A 22,742-nucleotide genomic window follows, 5' to 3' on the forward strand; every position below is an offset into this window, starting at 1 on the left:
CATTTGGCATATATGCACTTAGAAACAAAGCCCTGACTAGCTGTTGCCAGGCTGCAGTGTAAACGTGGCATTTTCCAGTTCAGGCTTCAACGGATCAGCAGCTTAGAACTTTGACAAAGCAAGAAAGATTTTTTAAAAAGCACATAATTGGGATATCCTTTCTAGGGATTCTGAGTGGTGAATTTTTAATTGCTGGTAAACCTTAGATAATAATACACACACTCTGAACATCTCACACATGAATTATGGTAATTTCAGTAGACTTCAGAGTGATTTGAAAGTGAGAAAGTAAAATATGAGAACTTCACAAGAGTCAGGGGCAGAGGCGAGTGTAGTGGCCATCACTAAGGACAAGGTGCTGGGGAAGCTGAAAGGTCAGAATTTGGATAAATCACTTGAACCCCAGAATTCTGAAGGAGATAGCTGAGGAGATTGTTGATCCATTGGCGCCGATCTTCTAGAGAAACACAGAAAATAGGTGCAGGAATAGACCATTCAGTCCTTTGAGCCTGCACCACCATTCATAGAGTCATAGAGATGTACAGTATGGAAACAGACCCTTCGTCCAACCCGTCCATGCCGACCAGATATCCCAACCCAATCTAGTCCCACCTGCCAGCCCACAGCCCATATCCCTCCAAACCCTTCCTATTCATATACCCATCCAAATGCCTCTTAAATGTTGCAATTGTACCAGCCTCCACCACTTTGGCAGCTCATTCCATACACGTACCACCCTCTGCGTGAAAAAGTTGCCCCTTAGGTCTCTTTTATATCTTTCCCCTCTTACCCTAAATCTATGCCCTCTAGTTCTCGACTCCCTGACCCCAGAGAAAAGACTTTGTCTATTTATCCTATCCACACCCCTCATAATTTTGTAAATCTCTAGAAGGTCACCCCTCAGCCTCCGACGCTCCAGGGAAAACAGTCCCAGTCTGTTCAGCCTCTCCCTGTAGCTCAAATCCTCCAACCCTGGCAACATCCTTGTAAATCTTTTCTGAACTCTTTTTCAAGTTTCACAACATCTTTCTGATAGGAAGGAGACCAGAATTGCGTACAGTATTCCAACAGTGGCCTAACCAATGTCCTGTACAACCGCAACATGACCTCCCAACTCCTGTACTCAATACTCTGACCAATAAAGGAAAGCATACCAAACGCATTCTTCACTATCCTATCTACCTGTGACTCCACTTTCAAGGAGCTATGAACCTGCACTCCAAGGTCTCTTTGTTCAGCAACACTCCCTAGGACCTTACCATTTAGGTGTATAGGTCCTGCTAAGATTTGCTTTCCCAAAATGCAGCACCTTGCATTTATCTGAATTAAACTCTATCTGCCACTTCTCAGCCCATTGGCCCATCTGGTCCAGATCATTCAATATGATCATGGCTGATTGTGCAATTTCAGAATCCCATTCGCGCTTTCTCTCCATACCCCTTGATCCCTTGAGCCTCAAGGGTCATGTCCAGCTCCCTCTTGACTATGTAATCAGAATCATTGGAGTCAGGGAGTGTCTGAGAGAACAGGAAAATGGCTGATGTAACACCCCCTGCTTAAGAATGGAGGGAGGCAGAAGTTGGGGAAGCTGTAGGATGGTTAGCCTGGCCTCAGTTGTTGGTAAGATTTTAGAGTTCACTATTAAGGATGAGATTGCAGAGTACTTGGAAATGCGCAGTAAAATAGTGAGTTTGTCAGGGGGAGTTCATACCTGACTAATCTGTTAAAATTCTTTGTCTAACTTGCTTATTATCTCCTCAAAGACAAGTCAATGGACCTGATCTCCTTGGATTTATAGAAGGCCTTTGACTAGCTGTCACACAAGAGGCTGGTCAATAAGATAAGAGCCCATATTAGGGGCAAGCTACTGGCATGGATAAAAGATAGGCTAACTGGTGGAAGGCTGGGAGTGAGGATGAAGGGTCTTTTTCAGGATGGCAGCTGGTGACTAGTTCAATAGGGATCAGTGTTGGGAACACAACTAATGTTGCACATTAATTATTTGTATGAAGGAACTGAGGGTATTGTTGCTATGTTTGCAGATGACAAACTAAGTGGAGGGACAGGTAGTGTTGAGGAAGTGAAGAGGCTGCAGAAGGATTTTGGCATCATAGGCGAGTTGACAAAAGTGGCAGATAGAATACAATGTGAGAAAGTGTGAAGTTATTCTTTTTGGTAGGAAGGATAGAGGTATAAACTATTTTCTGAGCAGGCTTCAGAAATCTGAAACTCAAAGGGACTTGGGACACCTTGTTCAGGATTCTCTCAAAGTTAACTTGCAGGTTCAGTTGGCAGTTAAGAAGACAAAGGCAATGTCACCATTTATCTCAAGAGAGCTAGAATACAAGAACAAAGGGATACAGCTTCAGCAGTACAAGGCTCTGGTCAGACGACATGGAATATTATGGACAGTTTTGGGCCTGTAACTTAGGAAGGATTGGTGGCATTGGAGTAGCTCCAGAGGAGGTTTACAAGCATGATCTCAAGGATGAAGAGCTTGTCAAATGGGGAGCGGTTGAGTCCTCCAGGAATGTACTCTGTGGAGTTTAGAAGGATGAGTGGGGAATCTGATTGAAACTTACAAAATACTGAGAAGCTTGGATAAAGTGGATGTGGAGAAGATATTTCCCCTAGTACGAGAGACTAGGACCGGCACATAGCCTCTGAGGGAAGGGTCGACCCTTTAGAACTGAGACGGGAGAGTTTCTTCAGCTAGCGATTGCGTATTGCCTTCCACAGATTTATTGGGGGTTGTGAAAGCCAAATTATTGAGTGTATTTAAGACTGAACTGGATAGGTTATTGATTTGTAAGGGGTTCAAGAATTACAGAGAGAAAGCAGGAGAATGAGGTTGAGAAACATGTCAGCCATGATGAAATGGTGGAGCAGTTGTGATGGGCTGAATAGCCTAATTCTGCTTCTGTATCTTATGGTTTTAATTGCATTTTAGCTGAGGCTGTGCAAACTGATTTTCAATCCAGAAGTGGAGTTAGAGCAATTTATGGTCTGCTTATTTGATCATAGAATCATCATTTTTACAGCTGTATACTGACTCTTACAGCAGGTATACTTTATCCCAGTACCATCCTATTGTTTGTAACCCTCTAAGTTCCTCAGCTGCAAATACTTGTCCAACTTTGAAGTAAAATTATTTATAGAATCAGCTTTCACCACCTATTTAGATATAGTCATTGTCAGGATGCAGTTATATCATACTTTAATGATATCAATTATAAACTGAAATTTTCATTAATGAAAGGTAAAAAATGCTGCAAATGTTTTGAATACTAAGTGTATTTTTCAGTTATTTTCAGCTAAATGTTAACCATTTTAATCATTATAGGCCCAATGACCTAGTGGAATTATCACTAGACTGTTACTCAGAGACCCAGGTAATGTTCTGGGGACCCGGGTTCAAATCCTGCCACAGCAGATGGTGTACTTTGAATTCAGTAAAATCTGGATGACCATGAATCCATTGTCGACTGTTGGAAAAACCCACCTGGTTCACTAATCCCCTTTAGGAAAGGAAACTGCCATCCTTACCAGGGTCTGGCCTACATTTGACTCTGTGCCACACAGCAGTATGGTTGACTCTTAACCGCCGTCCAGGCAATAAATATTGGCCTGGCCAGCGACACCTTCATCCTGTGAGTGAATTATACACAAAAAAAAGTTTTCTAGTGGTAGAAATTTGCAAATGGTAGAACATTTTGGGGGGGAAAAAAACTTGTCCAGTAACACAATTGTAAATGTTTTTAAATTTCCAGCTAAAAATAGACTTGTGGAATAGCACTAGAATTCTGTTAGAGGACTATTATTGCAATAATATCTATACTGTCAATCAATTCCACCCAATTGTATGCATTTACAACTTTTAGTCTGGGACAATGTGTAATGTAAAATTAGTCACCTTCGAAAGTACACCAAAATTCTCCATTTCATTAACCTTTTAGGGCGGTGCATTTTATAGAAATTTTTATATTTTTATAGCAAGTTTCTCGTCATGGATGGCAGGAAAATTTAAACTTGCATTCCAAATAGCTTCAGCACAACTGTCCTTCTGTACTGGGGGATGTCCAAAAAAATCAATATTTTGGATGGTGCTCAAAGTTGAGGGTCAGAAGACTTAAAGAGAAATTATTAGAATGGTCAAGAACTATTGCACTTGAATTTATAGAAGTGACAAAAGGACCAAAGGTAATATAAGGCAAGCCTGTTATGCAGTGAGCAATTAGGATCTGGAATGCAGTGTGGTGTTGCAGATTCAGTAATGGCTTTCAACAGAGCACTGAATCATTATATGTAGGATAAACAGTTGCAGGGCTTTGTAAAAGGTTGGGGAAAGGAGTAAAACTAAATTGCTCTTGCAGGATGTAAGGACATGAAGGATCAAATATCCTCCCTCTATTCTGCAATTACGCTAAACTTTCTATATATTTGAAACATTCTCTCTTTGCATTTCTAGACCACCTGAACTGCAGTTCTATACTAGTGCTGCTGCTGTGGTAATGCTAATTCCAACTTGGATGTTCTTTGTGGTAAGAGCACTTTTATAAGAGTTCTGGAAATGGTTTTCAGCTAACCAAAATAGATTTGTATTTTTTCCTAAATCTGAATACTAATCCTTTTTTCAATATAAAGATATATATTCAGGAATAAAACACATAGAATACCTTAAATTTTTATCCCTTTTTTTATGTAAGTTTTTTTTCTGCATCTAGCTGAGAAACTAAAAGAACGTAACTCAGTTTGCAAGTGAAAGAAGTTACATAATTTCATGTTTTGTTTTAATGTAGGAGCATACGCTTTGAAAAAAAATTGACCTCCTTCTTCCCCAGCCCACACCCTAACTACATTCAAAATTAAGGGTTGTACATCAGCAGTGACTTTAGAAGTATAGGGGAAGAAGTGGTTCAGTGATATTATTCACTGGACTGTTAATCCAAAGACCCAGGTAAAGTTCTGGGGACCAGTGTTTGAATCCTGTTAGAGCAGATGGTGAAATTTGAATTCATTAAAATCTGGAATTAAGAGTCTAATGATGACCATGAATCATCATGAACTATGACCATTGTTGATTATCAAGAAAAAACCCATCTGGTTCACGAATGTTCTTTGGGGAAGGAAACTGCTATCCTACCATGTGACTTCAGACCCACTGCAATGTGGCTGACCCTTAACTGCCCTCTGATCAATTAGGGATGGGCAATAAATGAAGTCCTACCAAGCAGTGCCTTCATCCCATAAATGAACCAAAATAAAATTAGGCAAAATGTTTAAATGTAGCAGATGCTGTCACTGAATCAGAAATAGTTTGTCTTCCTTGAACAGATTCTGGTAGGAAATATTAAGAATCATATTTTATGAAACTTGAAAGGGTACAGAAAAGATTTACAAGGATGTTGCCAGGGTTGGAGGATTTGAGTTTTAGGGAGGGGCTGAATAGGCTGGGGCTGTTTTCCCTGGAGCGTTGGAGCCTGAGGGGTGACCATATAGAGGTTTGTAAAATTATGAGGGGCATGGATAAGGTAAATAGAGAAAGTCTTTTCCCTGGGGTCGGGGAGTCCAGAACTAGAGAGCATAGGTTTAGGGTGAGAGGGAAAAGATAGAAAAGAGACTTAAGGGGCAACTTTTTCATGCAGAGGGTGGTACGTGTATGGAATGAGCTGCCAGAGGATGTGGTAGAGGCTGGTACAATTGCAACATTTAAGAGGCATTTGGATGGGTATATGAATAGGAGGGGTTTGAAGGGATATGGGCCAGGTGCTGGCAGATGGGACTAGTTTGGGTTGGGATATCTGGTCGGCATGGACGGGTTGGACTGAAGGGTCTGTTTCCAGGCTGTACATCTCTATGACTCTATAAGTATGAAGACCAAAGAACCATAACTTTGGTCAGTGTTTTATTTAAATTTAATTTTGTTTCTCTGCTTTGATTTGATTCTCCAATACCTGGTGCAAGAATACACATATTACCTCATCCCAGAGGTTTTGACTATCCTTTTGTACGAAGATTTGTTAGAAGGACCCAGGTTATTATGCTATCTATTTGTGTTTTTAAGTAAATATGGATATCCAAATGAGTTTTTATGGATATGCAACCATGTTGTAAAGTGCCTTTAAGCATATGCTTTTTAAGTTAAATTTTGATTTGCGTTATTATTGTAGTTCACAAACGCGTAAGGAATTTAGCCAAGACCCCTCATAAAATCATTGTCGAATGATAAAGAGGCTTTTACTTGCAATTTTAAGATTTCATCCTATTTTGGGAGAGCATTCTCCATATGCTGTTCTGCTTCTTTCTCCAACTTGGAATTTGGTTTTTAGGCAGACTGGAATCTATATTTGACACTGAGACTCAGCAAGCAAGTTTTAGTGGTTAACTTCTTGCATTTACACAACCAAAACAAACAGTTTTATTCCAACTGCAGAATCATAGACCCACTGTTAAAAACAATGACTGCAGATGCTGGAAACCAGATTCTGGATTAGTGGTGTTGGAAGAGCACAGCAGTTCAGGCAGCATCCAAGTAGCTTCGAAATTGACGTTTCGGGCAAAAGTCCTTCAGGAATAAAGGCAGTGAGCCTGAAGCGTGGAGAGATAAGCTAGAGGAGGGTGGGGGTGGGGAGAAAGTAGCATAGAGGAAGAACGCCTCATCTTCTGCCTCAGAACACTTCAACCCCAGGGCATCAATGTGGACTTCAACAGTTTCCTCATTTCCCCTTCCCCACCTCACCCTAGTTCTAAACTTCCAGCTCAGTAACTGTCCCCATGATTTGTCCGGACTTGTCCTACCTGCCTATCTTCTTTTCCACCTATCCACTCCACCCTCTCCTCCTTGACTTATCACCTTCATCCCTTCCCCCACTCACCCATTGTACTCTATACTACTTTCTCCCCACCCCCACCCTCCTCGAGCTTATCTCTCCATGCTTCAGGCTCTCTGCCTTTATTCCTGATGAAGGGCTTTTGCCCGAAACGTCGATTTCGAAGCTACTTGGATGCTGCCTGAACTGCTGTGCTCTTCCAGCACCACTAATCCACTACAAGAATGATTTATTTTTTCATGGATATCTCAGGAAATCCCAAGGTGCTGTTCTTGCCCCCTTCCTTTTGCACTTTTGCATCTGTGAAGAGAGAAAGGGTTAAAGTTTTGAGTCTAGTGATAACTCTTCAGAACTTCATTTGCTGTTTGATCTTCGATTCTATTTGAAATTCATTGTATCAAGTTTGTTCACTTCAATTTCTGCCTCAGACTTTATATCACTAGCACCCAAAAAGTGCTTATCCACACTGTAGTCACTCCTGTATTTGACTTCTCCAATTCCTTTCATACTAATCCAATCCCATGTCATGAAAAGGACATACAAATAGATGCATGAAGCCTCTACAATAGACATACACAGTCAAAACAGAGGAAATGACAGACTTCCAAAATGTGAAAATAGTCTGGTGGTGACAGATGCAGAAATTACTGCCATAAAAGTCTTAGCTGTAAATTTAAAGTGCAAGGAAGGATATCAAAGGTGAAGATTAATTAGAAGGGCATTATGGAGCAGATGTAGTGTAGAGTGATACGTTATCTGTTGTTCTTTGGTTACAGCAGAGGTGATTGACGTTATTATAAACCACCCAAGGGACACTGTGGAACTAGCATGTGACCTTCTTTGTGTCAGTGATACTTTTTTGTACCAATACTTAATATTAACACTATCATTACAATATTAAGTATGCTAGTTGATAGATGAGTAGCATTTGCAGTTATCTCTGGGCAGATTTAGTTTCCTTTTGTAATTTAGTGATTAATATATAGACCCAAAGCAGACTGTGTTTTGATTACTTTTGTGCAATTGATATAAAAATAAATAACCCTGCTGTTGTCCTTTTTTGTCTTTTAGGATATTCCAGTCCTTGGGAAAAGTGGACAAAGTTTCAATTTTGACCAAGATATTGTGATGTTGCTGCTTATTGATGGAATCTTATTTCATATTCAGAGCGTGACTGCATATGCTTTAATGGGAAAGATATCACCTGTTACTTTCAGGTAGGCTAATATGGAGAGAAATTTAAAAAACAGTAAAATAATTAGTACAAATTTGAATAGAAAACCAAAGGTATGTCTACAGTGGATACTATATTCCATCTGGAGGTGTTAAAAGATAATACATCAAGAGTCTTAAGCAGATAGCATGGTGTTCAGAGTCAAAATGTATGGTGCTGGAAAAGCACAGTTGGTCAAGCAGCATCTGAGGAACAGGAGAGTCAACGCTTTGAGCATAAGCTCTTCATCAGGAACTGGCTGTGCTTTACCAACACCCCACTTTTTGACTCTGATCTCCAGCATCTGTAGTCTTCATGTCCTCCTAACATGGCAGTCAACCAGTCTACTAACTGCAACTGTCTTTGAATATTGGAGTCTATTTTCCTTTGTTAATGTTATTGAGAGTTGTGCACACAACAGCTAATTTTAATTTATATTTACAATGTCTGTATTGAGTTTCTTGTAGCTTCTGTGCTCTTAATTGCAAAAGTGTTCCACTACAACTATAAATTCTCATCACTTTAAAGCATAAGACTGGGACAGTCTGATAGTTTGAAGTGAATTGCATGTTTATTGATATTATGACTTGCTTTAGTGAAACTCAAAATACAAATGAGAAATCTGTTTGAGAATGGCCATTAAAGAACATGTAATTTAAAAAAAAAGTTTGCTCATCTGTGGAGATGAACAGCATTAATGAGATGAATTTTGTACAAATTGGCTAAATATTAATTTTTTGAGAGTTTTGTGGAAGGTTGCTCACTGTGATTGATATATATATCTGCAGCTTGTCTCATTAGCTATGCACCATGTCCTTATGGCAACCTGCTCGTGCTACCTTCTGCTAAATAACAGCCATTGCATTTGCCACTGCCAGTACCTTCTGGGATTGCTGGCTGCCATCCTTCATAGTGTATGTGAGGAATAATAACACTTCTGCAGACACATACTTGGCGCAGCTGGCACTTCATTGCAAACAGTACATTTTTAAATACATTGCAATTTTACATCACCTGTCTGGTAAAGTCACCATAGTCCTACAGGACCATAGGGCTGCTCCCTTATTAGAGAGAGATGACTGGTGGTAACTTTAAATTGAGCATCAGCACACCTCAGCCAACTCATGGTACCCTCAGCTGGTGCAGGAATTGAATCCGTGCTGTTGGTGTCACTCTGCGTCGCAAACCAACTGTCTGGCCAACCAAGCTGAGCTGATTGACAATTCTTGTAACTTCAGCTTCAAGAGCCAAGCTACACAAGTTATCTGTCCTTGTAGTGTCCCATCTTAGAACCCTTTCTAAGGAATTGGTCAATTTTCTGTTATGCCCATTGTAGCATAAGATCTTCTCATTGCTCAATGTGACATCGTCAAACATTGGAAAGTATTCAAGCAGTTGAAATGTTAATTTTTATTCAACAGTAGCAAAAGTGAAGAAAAGCAAGCAATAAAAGCTTCTGTTGCTTCTGGGACCAGACAGGAACTACTTGCTATTCGAGCAACAATAAATTTATAGTCAAAGAACAAGTAGTACCAGTGTGTTTGCTGCGGAAGTTGCTGGCAAATGCTGCTGGTATATTATTGATGTGGTATGGTGGCATACAGCAATTTATCCTTCTCTTTGATCATTGCTGACAACTATGACAAACATAAAAGCTTGGCCTGGCAATCCTTCAGTCCTCTTAGGTATCTGGGGTGGGACTGAAACATGACATTCCCACTTGGAGCTAATAATTTAATAAGAGCAAACATCACAAATTAAATAACCAGTACATTGAAAATGTGGTGATGGGAAGTGAAGAGGAGTGCTAGTGTTGCTTGGCGGAAAAATGAGCAAAGTTTTGGTTAGAAACACTAAGCTGACACCAATCTGAGCAGTAGAAGAATTTCCCCGTGAAAAAGGCGGTTGATTAAGTATATAAAAGTTACGTCCTATTCAGTGATTTTCAGAACAATTTACCTATTGTGACTAAGTTGACATGCAGTAAGTAATAACTGAGCTCCAGAAAGTGCTTAGAATAAGATATCATAAAACTGAGAAAGTACTGGAGAAACTGGCAGCATCTGTAGGGAGAGAAACAGAGTTAACGTTTCAAGTCCAGTATGATTCTTCAATTCTGAGTATTTCAGATTTCCAAAACCTGTAGTATTTTGCTTTTATTGGAAAAAGATATAATTTTTTTTTAGATTAGATTACTAAACAGGTGTGGAAACAGGCCCTTCAGCCCAACAAGTCCACACCGACCCGCCACCCACCCAGACCCATTTCTTTACATTTACCCCTTCATCCAACACTATAGGAAATTTAGCATGGCCAATTCACCTGACCTGCACATTTTTGGACTGTAGGAGGAAACTGGAGCACCCGGAGGAAATCCACGCAGACACAGGGAGAATGTGCAAACTCCATGCAGTCAGTTGCCTGAGGCAGGAATTGAACCCGGGTCTCTGGCGCTGTGAGGCAGCAGTGCTAACCACTGTGCCGCCTAGTTTGTTTTGTTTACAGCTTCTAAGACACATGCTGTATCTTTCACTGCTTAAAAATTTGCTTAATGCCAGTGGGTCATAAGTCCTGAACAAAATCTTGGTATTAATTTCAGATGAGGTCTTTATATAATATTTGATATTGTAAATACATCAGTATGGTAAACTTGCTATCACCTGCTAAAATATAGAATCTACACTTTCTGCTCTTTGGATACTATACATTCCTTCCATCACTAAAAATGCCTACCTGAAGTTTGTGTTTGACTTCTACATCGCCTTATGATTTGAATCAAAAATATAAATATGGATTGACAAATATTTGCTGCCTTTCTGTAAGGCTACATCGTATATTGTATTTTCAGTTTGTTCTTAAATTCTTCCCTTTTTTGTCATTTTTCTATGTATATAGAGAGCTAATACCAAGGTGTAGAATAAAATGCTTTGCCACATACAACTGAGCATTTTAATCTGCCACCTGCAGCTTTGTATTCATTTCTATTTGAAAGATTGATTATTTGGATTCTATAGTAGATTGCAGAATATAATATTGAAGAAGGGTGACTGTACCTGAAACATTAACTCTGCATTTTCTCCACAGATGGTGCCTGATCTGCTGAATATTTCCAGGAATTTGATTTTTTTCAATTATTTATAGTTGATTACAAAAAGTAATAGTACTGAAAATCTTTGCTTTCCGCATCATGTCATAAACTTTGCCTGTTTGATTCAACATTCCATGAAACAGCTGTTTTTCTTAACTATACTGTTTTGCTAATTATTTTAATGATTTGAAATAATAGAAGCTTGAAAATTTGGAATGAGGAGTGAATGAATATTTGCATTATGAAATGAAAAATTGGTACTGACAGTGTTTAATGTTTTAATTAATTGCTTCCAACAATTTAGCGTCGCTAGTACTGTGAAGCATGCCCTTTCAATTTGGCTCAGTATCATCATCTTCAGCAACAGGATTACTGCGTACTCTGCCTTTGGGACAGCATTGGTCATTGTTGGAGTGTTTTTGTATAACCAGGCTCGGCAATTTCAACGAAAAAAAATCCAGTCTTTGGTATCTTGCAATAACAATGGACAGGGGGTTCAACATCTGCTAAGTGAGGATATTTAAGACTCTCAAAAATAAAAGTAACAAAAGTACATTTTTAAAAATCCAATTGTTAAAAATTGTAACTGCTTCTAAAAGATAGCATTACTGTTTCCAAAATGTTTAAGATACACAATCGTCAAAACTTGCATTTATATATTTACCTTAATAAAGCATTCCAAGGCACTCCTCATGAACATCATATAAAGCAACTTCTCACATGCAGCTGCAAAGATTCATGGGCGGCTTCATCAAAGACGGGTTTAACAGAGCACTTAAAGGAGGAAAGAAAAGCAGAGAACATTAGGGCAGAACTTTCACGTGTGAAGACATAGCCACCGATGGTGGATTAACGAAGTTATGGATGGTAAACTGTGGGTGGCCAACCAGAAGTGCTCTGGACTAATTTAATCTGGAGGTATTAAAGACAGCAATGTAGAAAGTCAGGTGATTCAAGAGCTGTAAATAAAGGGGCCTAGTGATGACTTGGCAGTGTGGTTTGAAGCTGATCTTGGAGGTCTGATGTGACTGCAAGTACAACCTCAGTCACTTGACAGGGAGAGGGATGGACTCTGATCACCGGAGACATCTGTGGGGTACTGCCAAGTACTTTGTCCATTTTAATATAATGGCATCCTGTTCATTTAATCAAAACTGTAACTTTGACACCAAGAAAAATTAACTATTGCTGATCTGTATGCAGTCCAGAAAATCTGTTTATTTTGAGTATACAGTAACTTCATCTTAATTTGTTTTTTGTTGTTCAATGAAATGGACACAGTACTTGACCATTAAATGTATTGCTTTTTTGATTGAGAACTGTTAATGATTTAATACTTTTTCTTCCTAAAACCAAGCTCCCAATATTTGTTTAAAACTGCAATGAAATGTGTAATCATTGAAACCTACTTCTCAGGGTTTACTAATCTGAACTGTTTCTGTCAAATGCTAAACTTTTAACTAATGAATTGAGAGTTTACAGTATTGTGGAATTTCAAGGGTTTGTATTCAATTAAGTTCATGAAACTATCCCTGTGCTTTTTGTGCCCAGAACTGAGCTTTTTAACATGAAACAGCAATCACTTGTTTACTGTGTAAATTTAAACATGGGGGGGATGCATTTTGAATATGATATAAAATTGATATTTGTATCGTCTTTTGTGAGAAAATACAACTGAAAACAATTCTGTTGATTTGAACTCAACATTAAAGATTGCTGCTTTACCCAAGACATGTACAGTAATTACTCTCCAGCTAATGGAACCTTGTCTGGTATTTGCTACTTTTGACAGAACTCTCTTTTTTAACAAAAATATTACTTGAAGCTGTGCTGGTTGAAACATTAATTCACTTCCCAAATGCACTTTAAGGTAAACCACTATATCTAAAGCCTGACATTTTTCCTTTTGGGAAAGGCTTTCCTTGCCAACATTGTTTATTGTTGTATTTAGTTAAGTATAGCACTTTGTTTTTAATTCTTTGTTCTATCTTGAACATTATTATGGGTTCAAATTGAAAATCAGGGATCTTGATAACTAGATCCTCCAAGTTTATTTGGTCCATGTGATATCCCAATGTTTGTGTTGGAGAGCAATTTGTATGATTTGCACAAAACCAAAATGGTGTTGTTAAAGTACACATCAAATCAATAAAGGGAATTATGCTGAATTCTGATAATTTTAAGAATGTCTGAACGTTAACCAACTTGGCAATTGGAGCTGATCAATTTGTGCATAAACAGTTTTGATATTACTATATAAATGCTCTGATTTATATAAATATATGTTGTAAACTTTTTAAATATTTGATTAAATGCCACCTGACTTTAGTTGTTGTGCTTTCTGAATGGTGCCTGTTGAATGTTTTATTATAAACTAGTTTCCCGAATCAGCAAGTGGAATACAGAAAGAAGGTTAATTTATTTCGCACCTTACACAATCGTAAGATGTCCAAAGGCATTTCACTTAAAATAAATGAATGTAAAAGAATATGTACTCTCTGTTACAATGTGGCAAACAATGCATAGTCGAATCCCACAAATACTAATTAATTAAATTAGTCTGATTTAATGATGGAGTGAAAAATATTTACCTAAATACCAGGGAGAAAACTTTTTCTTTACCAGAGTAGGCACAGAGGGTTTGTTTTAATATCTCATCTGAAAGACAGCTATTTTCTCAGAGCAGTAATCCCTTGGTAGCACTGAAGTGTAAATTTAGATTATATTCAAATGTGAAGTGAGGTTCAATCCATGGCATCAGAAGTACAAGTGCACCTGCTGACGTTATACAAAGGAATTTTTGTATTTGAGCAGCAGTATATTCAAAGTCAGACTAGGTGTTCCAATTAATAAGTTTGAACATTCATCCTCCACATAAATGTTTTAATTCTGTTTATTGTCCCTATCCCACATCACATTTTGCTTTATCCATCATCAAAGCCAGACTTGCAGTTCGTTTTTTCAATTGAAAACCTTTCTCAGCTTGCAATTCCTGAATCGTGCAGTCTGAGCAGAGAGTATGGAGACATTCTGAAACCTCCAAAACCTGATTTTCTGTACAATTTTGAGGAATTATATTCATATTGTAACAATTAATTTAGCTTTATTTCAAATGTTGAGAGTGATTTAAAAAATATTTTTCTGGTAACGTCACACTAAGACAGCAGCTAACGAATTTGAAGACAACAAGGAAAACTAATATCATTTACAAAATTCCTTGCAAGAACTGTAACAAACACTACATTGGACAAACAGGCAGAAAACTAGCCACCAGGACATATGAACACCAACTAGCCAAAAAGACATGACCCTCTCTCACTAGTAGTCTCGCATACGGATGAGGAAGGACACCACTTTGACTGGGACAATACATCCATCCTAGGATAAGCCAAACAAAGACACACACACAAGAATTCCTAGAAGCATGGCATTCCAACCGGAGCTCTTATCAAGAAACACATCAAGTTAAACCCCATCTATCACCCCCTGAGAAAAGGAACAGGAAATGACATTACCAACCCAAAGAAACCCAAACATCGAGTCATCGAGATGTACAGCATGGAAACAGACCCTTCGGTCCAACCCAATCTAGTCCCACCTGTCAGCACCCGGCCCATATCCCACCAAACCCTTCCTATTCATATATCCATCCAAAGGCCTCTTAAATGTTGCAATTGTACCAGCCTCCACCACTTCCTCTGGCAGCTCATTCCATACCCGTACAACCCTCTGTGTGAAAAAGTTGCCCCTTAGGTCTCTTTTATATCTTTCCCCCTCTCACCCTAAACCTATGCCCTCTAGTTCTCGACTCCCTGTCCCCAGAGAAAAGACTTTGTCTATTTACCCTATCCATGCCCCTCATAATTTTGTAAACCTCTAGAAGGTCACCCCTCAGCCTCCGACACTCCAGGGAAAACAGCCCCAGCCTATTCAGCCTCTCCCTAAAGCTCAAATCCTCCAACCCTGGCAACATCCTTGCAAATCTTTTCTGAACCCTTTCAAGTTTCACAACATCTTTCCGATAGGAAGGAGACCAGAATTGCACGCAATATTCCAACATTGGCCTAACCATTGTCTTGTACAGCTGCAACATGACCTCCCAACTCCTGTAGGAGAAAGTGAGGACTGCAGATGCTGGAAATGTGTTGCTGAAAAAGCGCAGCATGTCAGGCAGCATCCAAGGAACAGGAGAATCGATGTTTCGGGCATAAGCCCTTCTTCAGGAATGAGGAAAGTGTGTCCAGCAGGCTAAGATAAAAGGTAGGAAGGAGGGACTTGGGGGAGGGGGGGTTGGAAATGCGATAGGTGGAAGGAGGTCAAGGTGAGGGTGATAGGCCGGAGTGGGGTGGGAGCGGAGAGGTCAGAAGAAGGGCTGAAGAAGGGCTTATGCCCGAAACGTCGATTGTCCTGTTCCTTGGATGCTGCCTGACCTGCGCTTTTCCAGCAACACATTTTCAGCTCCCAACTCCTGTACTCAATACTCTGACCAATAAAGGAAAGCATACCAAATGCTTTCTTCACTATCCTATCGAAAGCAGGAATTTTCAGCATTGCTTTGCCTGAGGCCCACTGAAGATGTTATCTAGTAGGGTAACAAAACATCTGGAAATGGACCTTGCAGCTCAGCAAGTAAACGTACATCCAAAACCTCCAGCTGAGCTACAAATCTTCTCAAAACTCGTCACGACTAATAATGTTATGTTCTGCTTACATTCTCAAACATGTAAAAATGTGTTAGATTCATGCTTTCAATCTTTTACTAATTATAGGTTGCATTACACTCATTTTGGGCTTTGAGAATGATATGGGTGTAATTTTGCTCACTGAGTTGGAAGGTTTGTTTTCAGATGTTTCGTCACCATACTAGATAATGCACTGATGCTATATCCCACTTTCTATTTATGTGTTTAGGTTTCTTTTGGTGGGTGATGTCATTTCTGGGTTTTTTTTCTCAGAGAATGCGAGATGGGGTCCAAATTGATATGTTTATTTATAGAGTTCCAGTTGGAATGCCATGCTTTAAGGAATTCTCACGTGTGTCTCTGTTTGGCTTGTCATAGGATAGATGTGTTGTCCCAGTCAAAGTGGTGCCTTCCTTCATCTGTATGTAAGGATATTAGTGGGTCATGTCTTTTTGTGGCTAATTGATGCTCGTGTCTCCTGGTGGATAGTTTTCTGCCTGTTTGTTGTAGTGTTTATTACAGTCTTTGCAATGTATTTTGTAAATTACATTTATTTTGCTTGTATATGGTCTTTTAAGATCATTAGTCACTGTTTAAGTGTGTTGGTGGGTTTGTGGGCTATCATGATGCCAAGAGGTCTGAGTAGTCTGAAAGTCATTTCAGATATGTCTTTGATTTAGGGTAAAGTGGCTCAGGTTTCTAGGCTCATTGTGTCTGCTTATTTGGGTTTGTTGCTGAGGAATCAGTGGACTATATATTGGGTACACATTCTTCTTGAATGTGCTGTATAGGTATTTCTCTTCTGCTCATTGTAGTTCCTTAGTGCTGCAGTGTGTGGTGGCTCATTAAAATAATGTCCTAATGCAGCTTTGTCTGAGAGTGTTGGGATGATTGCTTCCATAGTTAAGTATTTGGTTCACGTGTGTTGTTTTCCTGTAGATGCAGGTTTGAAGTTCTCCATTGAGAGTTTGCCCTACTGTGACATCTAGGAACACTACCCACGAACAGCTGTACTTACTTCATGAATGTCTAAGGAAACAGGTACTACCAACAGGTTTTAAGTACAAACCTCCACTCAACACCCCACTTGCCAAAAGAATAGCAGAACAAAACAGCCGCAGAATGTTTAGAGAAATGATTAATGATGCCCACAACCGACACCATAAACACAATTGGAAATTTTGTGCCAAAAAGCTTTACTCACTAACGCGACAGATAATGACTGGACTGGCACACAACACGAGCCATAAGCATCAAGTAGCAGCAGACACAGAAAATGAAAAAGCTAGCCCTCCAGGAAAAACTAGAAAAACTCACAAAAAAAAGAGCAACACAGACAACACAGAAGCTTGGATTTAAAAACTTATCAGACCAACCTCTAACAGGCATAGAAAATGCTGACCTAGAAAGAGGATTAAGGTTTAACCACAGAGATGGAAACAAAAAGGACTTCCTAGCAGCATTAGAGGCAACACTGAAAGACAACAGACTCACAGAAGAAACCTTACAGACCATCAGATAGTTGCATCAACATTAAGCAAGAAGAAGGAAGCACACTCTACACAAAAGAAAGAAAAGCACTAGCAGGACTCAAAAAAGACAAAAACATTGTAATCTTACTTGCAGACAAAGGATGCATGACTCATTTTAAACAGAACACACTACTGTGAGAAAGTGAATGCATCACTTGCAGATACTAACACTTACCAACAGGTGGCGATAGACCCGATCCCACAACTAGTGAACCAGATCACAGCCTTACTCAAAAAACTTCAGAAATCTTGAGAATTAAACAAGATCAGCTTCCAAAAAATGAAACCAGATGGATCCAACACACCACACTTCTACAGATTACCCAAAGTACACACACCAGGAGCCCCCCTCATAGTCTCGATACCAGAAACATCACTAAAGACTAAAACACTTAGTAGAAGACTCATGCCACTCCATTCACTCCACCCAAGAATTCCTGAACACCATCAAAGATGGTGATGAAGGGCTATCTCCAAAACGTCAATTCTTCTACTTCTTGTATGCTAATTGACCTGCTGTGCTTTTCCAGCACCACACTCTCGACACCATCAAAGACACCAAGATAGAAGAGGATGAAATAATGGTCTCTTTGCAGTTAGAGCCCTGTTCACATCCATTAGCACCAACCTGGCTGAAGAAATACTGATTACGCTACTAGAAGAACCAAAGACACAAACACCAGACAGCGCCAACGTCATCAGCAAGGACAATATTGTCAAGCTAGTGGACCTGTGCCTTACCACCCACTTTCACCTTCAACACCAAAACCTAGAGACAAACCAACGGAACACCCATGGGATCTCCGATATCAGGGTTCTTAGCAGAGGCAGTAATACAGAGACTCGAACAAACAGCTTTGCCAATCATCAAACCCAAACTTTGGGTCTGCTAAGTGAATGACTCCTTTGTCATTGCCAAATGAAACAAATGAGAGGAAACATACAACACCATCAATAATATCCTCACTGGCACTAAATTCATAAAAGAGGAAAACAACAACAAACTACCATTCCTAGATGTCACAGTACAGCAAACACTCAATAGAGAACTTCAAATCTGTGTCTATAGGAAAACAACACACATGGACCAAAGACTCAACTATAAAAGCAATCATCCCAACACTCAAACAAAGCTGCATTAGGACATTATTTCAATGAGCCACCACACACTGCAGCACCGAGGAACTACGAAGAGCAAAAGAGAAATACCCATACAGCATACTCAAGAAGAGCGGGTATCCAATAAACACAACTGATTCCTCAGCAACAACCCAAACAAGCAGACACAATGTGCCTGGAAACCAGAGCCATTTTACCCTATCTCAAAGATATCTCTGAAATGACCTTCAGACTACTCAGATCGCTTGGCATCATGGTAGCCCACAAGCCCAGCAACACACTTAAACAGTGGCCAATGAACTTAAAAGACCCTATAGAAACAACAAGCAAAATGAATGTCGTTTATAAAATACCTTGCAAACACTGTAAAAAAAACTACATCGGACAAACAGGCAGAAAACCATCTACCAGGAGACATGAACATCAACTAGCCACAAAAAGACATGATCCACTATCACTCATATCCTTACTTACAGGTGAAGAAGGACATCACTTTGACTGGGACAATGCATCTATTATAGGACAAGCCAAACAGAGACACACACGGGAATTCCTTAAAGCATAGCATTCCAACCAGAACTCTATCAATATGCTTATTGATATGGACCCCATCTAGCATCCACTAAGAAAAAGAACCAGGAATGACATCACCCCCTCCCCCCACAAAGAAACCTACACACATAAATAGAAAGCAGGACATACCACCAGCACTTCAGTGGAGGCTCACTCATGATGTTACCTAGTTTGGCGACAAAATGCCTGAAAACAAACCTTCCAGCTCAGCGAGCAAGCTTACATCCAGAACCTCAACCTGACCTACAAATCTTTTCAAAAGTCACTAATATAAATACTTAGCTATGTCATGTTAATCAAAAATAATATGATTCATTGTAGTGGAAGACAGATATGATAGGTTGTTTGCAAATCTTTAAGCTCTGACCTCTTGCAAGGAAAATATGTTCCAAATCCTAGAAGAGATGAAATGGAGGATATCTCCAAAGGGGAATGAAGCACAAAGCAGTTTTGAATTCACAATAAATATGGCTTTCTTTCTTCTCATTCCGTTGTCACCTGCATTAGCTGTCTTTGAATCATATCAAAAAATATATATTTGAGAAAAAAAAACTTCCACTTATGTAGTGCCATTCACAACCTCAATATACTAAATAAGTACTTTTGAAATACAAACACTTGACTAACCTACTGGTTTTTGGGACTTCTTGGGAAGGAAGCTTCAACTACACAACCATGAGAAACGATCATTCTTCTCGGCAATCTCTCTGGACCGAGGCACAACATTGACTGTGTCATGTAGAGCAGGTGGCCCTTGATGTTTTCACGAAACAATTGTTTCCTGATGATATTTCTTGATGTGGTGGTCACTGCCTCCCTAAATGAACGTTCTTCGCTTTTGTCAGCCACAAATCAGGATCTCCCATGAGTCCGTAGTGATGTTTGACTCTTCCTATAAGGTTTTGAGGACATTGCTGCTGATACTGAGTTCAAAGTGTTGAAGAGTTGAAGAGTTCGTCTTCAACCACCAGTTCTCCCATTTTCACAAGTGTAACAATATTTTAATGAATGTGTGATCAGAATATTTGGAATGAAATCTTTGAGCATGTCTTCAATCTGATATGGCCACACTAAATATATTGTGGCAAAAATCACAATTTTGATACCTCCATCGTTTTGCCTGGTTAAACTGATCAAGTTTTGAGGAGGGGTCACTGGACTTGAAACAGTCACTCTGCTTTCTTCCCATGGATACTATCAGACCTGTTGAGATTCTACAGCAATTTCTATTTTTGTTTTAGATTTCCAGCATCCACAGTTGTTTAATTCAACCTATCAAGTATTTGGTGAATGTGCAGCTAACGTCTTTGCAAGCTGATGTCCACTTAGTGTTCAGAAGTTCACATGAACCTGAAGCCATTGGTTACATTTCCCAGATTGTGATATGCAATCCGAATACTGTCTCCCCACATATGAGAAATTCTAATTTAAAGAAAGAAAAGTTTTGTAATTTTAGACAGCCCTGTTCTTAAGTCAAGACGTTTTTCAGGTTTATTTTGAGCTAGTAGCTTTATTGAAGGTCGTTGACAGTTTTGTAGGTTGGCTCGTGTGCTGTTACTAGTGGTCTGGCAAATTTGCAATGTTTACAGTGACTGACAAGACCAGGTTATAGTCCCACAGGCTAATTTGAAAGCATTAGCTTTCGGAGCGCTGCCCCTTCATCAGGTGGTGAAGGGACACCTGATGAAGAAGTAGTACTCCGAAAGCTAATGCTTCCAGATAAGTCTGTGGGATTATACCCTGCTGCTCCACATGATGGTAGATTCTAGAGGAGGAGGGGAACACAATCTCGTGCGCATGCGCCAGAGCAATGGCGTGTCGCTGGAGGTGACGTGTAATGTGTGCGACGCTGCGGCCTTGGAGCGGGCGCCGGGCGATCTGAGGGAGCGAGGTGAGGTCTGAGGCTGAGGGACCGTGAATCTGAGTCGGATGGAGCCCTTCTCGGCCATCCTGTCCGGTATTCGATAGCGTGAAGCCGGCTGTACTTACCGTCCCACCGTCCGTGTGGCGGAGTAGGCCCGAAGCGAGCCGGCCCCGGCCCCGGCCCCGGCCCCGGCCCCGGCCCCGCCTCTCACACCCCCACGGCCCACTGCCGGGGCGGAAAAGGCCTTGGTTTCTTAGGGACATTTTGAAACGAAGCAATATTTATAGCGTCTCGCCTTGCTCGTTGTCTCCGGGGTAAAAACAGCAGGTTCTGGATTAGTGGAGCTGGAAGAGCACAGCAGGTCAGGCAGCATCTGAGGGGCAGCGGAATCAACGTTTCGGGTAAAACCCCTTGGAGCCGGGGGGGGGGGGGTGACCTGCCGCTCAGATTTTATTTTTTTAGGAAACCTGGGCCCAAAAGGAAGGGATGATAATAACTTCGCTAAACACCCAGCTTGGAAATGAACTGGTACCTTCAGAAGTCTGAAAGGACGCATGAATCTTTTTCTCCCTTTTTTTTCAGTTGCCCCATTGAGGATAAAAGTGTTTTAATTCGGAGGCCTCATCTGGGTCCGACGGGGAAGGAGAGCGAGCTGGCTTGAGGTAACCATTGAAAAGATCTGATATTCAGTTTCATTTGGAGTGTTGCATTTGTGCCCGCTGCTTCAATGTAATAGAATGCAAATTATAACTTTTTATGGAGTCATACTGCATGTAAACAGACTCTTTGGTCCAACTTGCCCAAGTTTCCCAAACTAAACTAGTTCCACTTGCCCAATCTGGTCCATATCCCTGTGAACCTTTCCTGTTCATGTACTGTACCTATTCAAATGTCTTTTAAATATTGTAACTGCACCTGCACCTACCACTTCTGGGAGTTCATTCCACATACAAACAACACTCTGGAAAAAGTTGCCCCTCGGGTCCCTTTTAAATCTTTCACCTCTCACTTTAAAAATATGATGCTGTCATGATGATCAATGTCAAAAGTGTCATGAGACAATTACGTTGCACAATGCTATATGTTCAATTTTATTTTCCATTTGTCTCTCCTATCTTGATGATGCTGACTGTCTAGGTGTATAAGTGGTGGCAGTTCCCTAGTTTCTTACCCAAGTACTTCACATGTGAACCTGGACAGGAGTGTTAGTATGTTATTTGATTGTGAAAGGCATCAAAATTGCATCCAAATCTGTTTGGACTTGACTCTCTTGTGCATACAGGATCACTTCATGATGATCAGAAGCAGTCACCCTGAGTAGTTTCCTTTTGCTTTATTGTTGGCTACGATGAGCTGACCTGTGTAGGTGATCCTGTTGCTTAAGCAATCCCTTTACTTACTCATCTTTAGAAACCCATAATTTGTTTGTACGTTGGAAGTTTATAACTGACATGTGAGTACTTCATTTCGCTAATCATCTTTGGTTGTAAGTGTGCCCGATGACACTATCCCATGCTTCAGAGGATTTTGTTTGCTGTAGCAGAGAACTGGACCTAGCGCCATCATAATGGTAATCTATTTACTATCACTCAAGAAGGGGCAGCACGGTGGCTCAGTGGTTAGCACTGCAGCCTCACAGCACCAGGGTTCCCAGGTTCAATTTCAGCCTTGGGTGACTGTCTGTGTGGAGTTTGCACATCCTCCCTGTGTCTGCGTGGGTTTCCCCCGGGTGTTCCGGTTTCCTCCCACAATCCAAAGATGTGCAGGTTAGGTGAATTGGCCATGCTAAATTGCCCATAGTGTTCGGTGCATTAGTCAGAGGGAAATGGGTCTGGGTGGGT

The 22,742-nt window shown here is 40.3% G+C and overlaps 2 protein-coding genes across 14 annotated transcripts in view; both read left to right on the forward strand.

Moving 5' to 3' along the window:
- LOC140486905 (solute carrier family 35 member E2A) overlaps positions 1 to 13,459 on the forward strand; it is a 44,164-nt gene extending 30,705 nt beyond the window's left edge. For both annotated transcript variants that reach the window (XM_072586009.1, XM_072586010.1), the window contains 3 exons: positions 4,469 to 4,541; positions 7,902 to 8,047; positions 11,436 to 13,459. In XM_072586009.1, coding sequence (XP_072442110.1) covers positions 4,469 to 4,541; positions 7,902 to 8,047; positions 11,436 to 11,655 — 439 coding nt within the window. In that variant the 3' untranslated portion in view covers positions 11,656 to 13,459. The remainder of the gene's footprint in view (positions 1 to 4,468; positions 4,542 to 7,901; positions 8,048 to 11,435) is intronic.
- Positions 13,460 to 20,821: 7,362 nt separating this feature from the next.
- The window catches only part of cdk11b (cyclin dependent kinase 11B), a 61,348-nt gene continuing 59,427 nt past the window's right edge, over positions 20,822 to 22,742 (forward strand). For all 12 annotated transcript variants that reach the window (XM_072586025.1, XM_072586030.1, XM_072586024.1 and 9 more), the window contains exons 1-2: positions 20,822 to 20,928; positions 21,484 to 21,563. The gene's annotated coding sequence lies outside the window, so the exon portion shown is untranslated. The remainder of the gene's footprint in view (positions 20,929 to 21,483; positions 21,564 to 22,742) is intronic.

Source organism: Chiloscyllium punctatum, chromosome 16 (assembly GCF_047496795.1).
Source record: "Chiloscyllium punctatum isolate Juve2018m chromosome 16, sChiPun1.3, whole genome shotgun sequence".
NCBI lineage: Eukaryota > Metazoa > Chordata > Chondrichthyes > Orectolobiformes > Hemiscylliidae > Chiloscyllium > Chiloscyllium punctatum.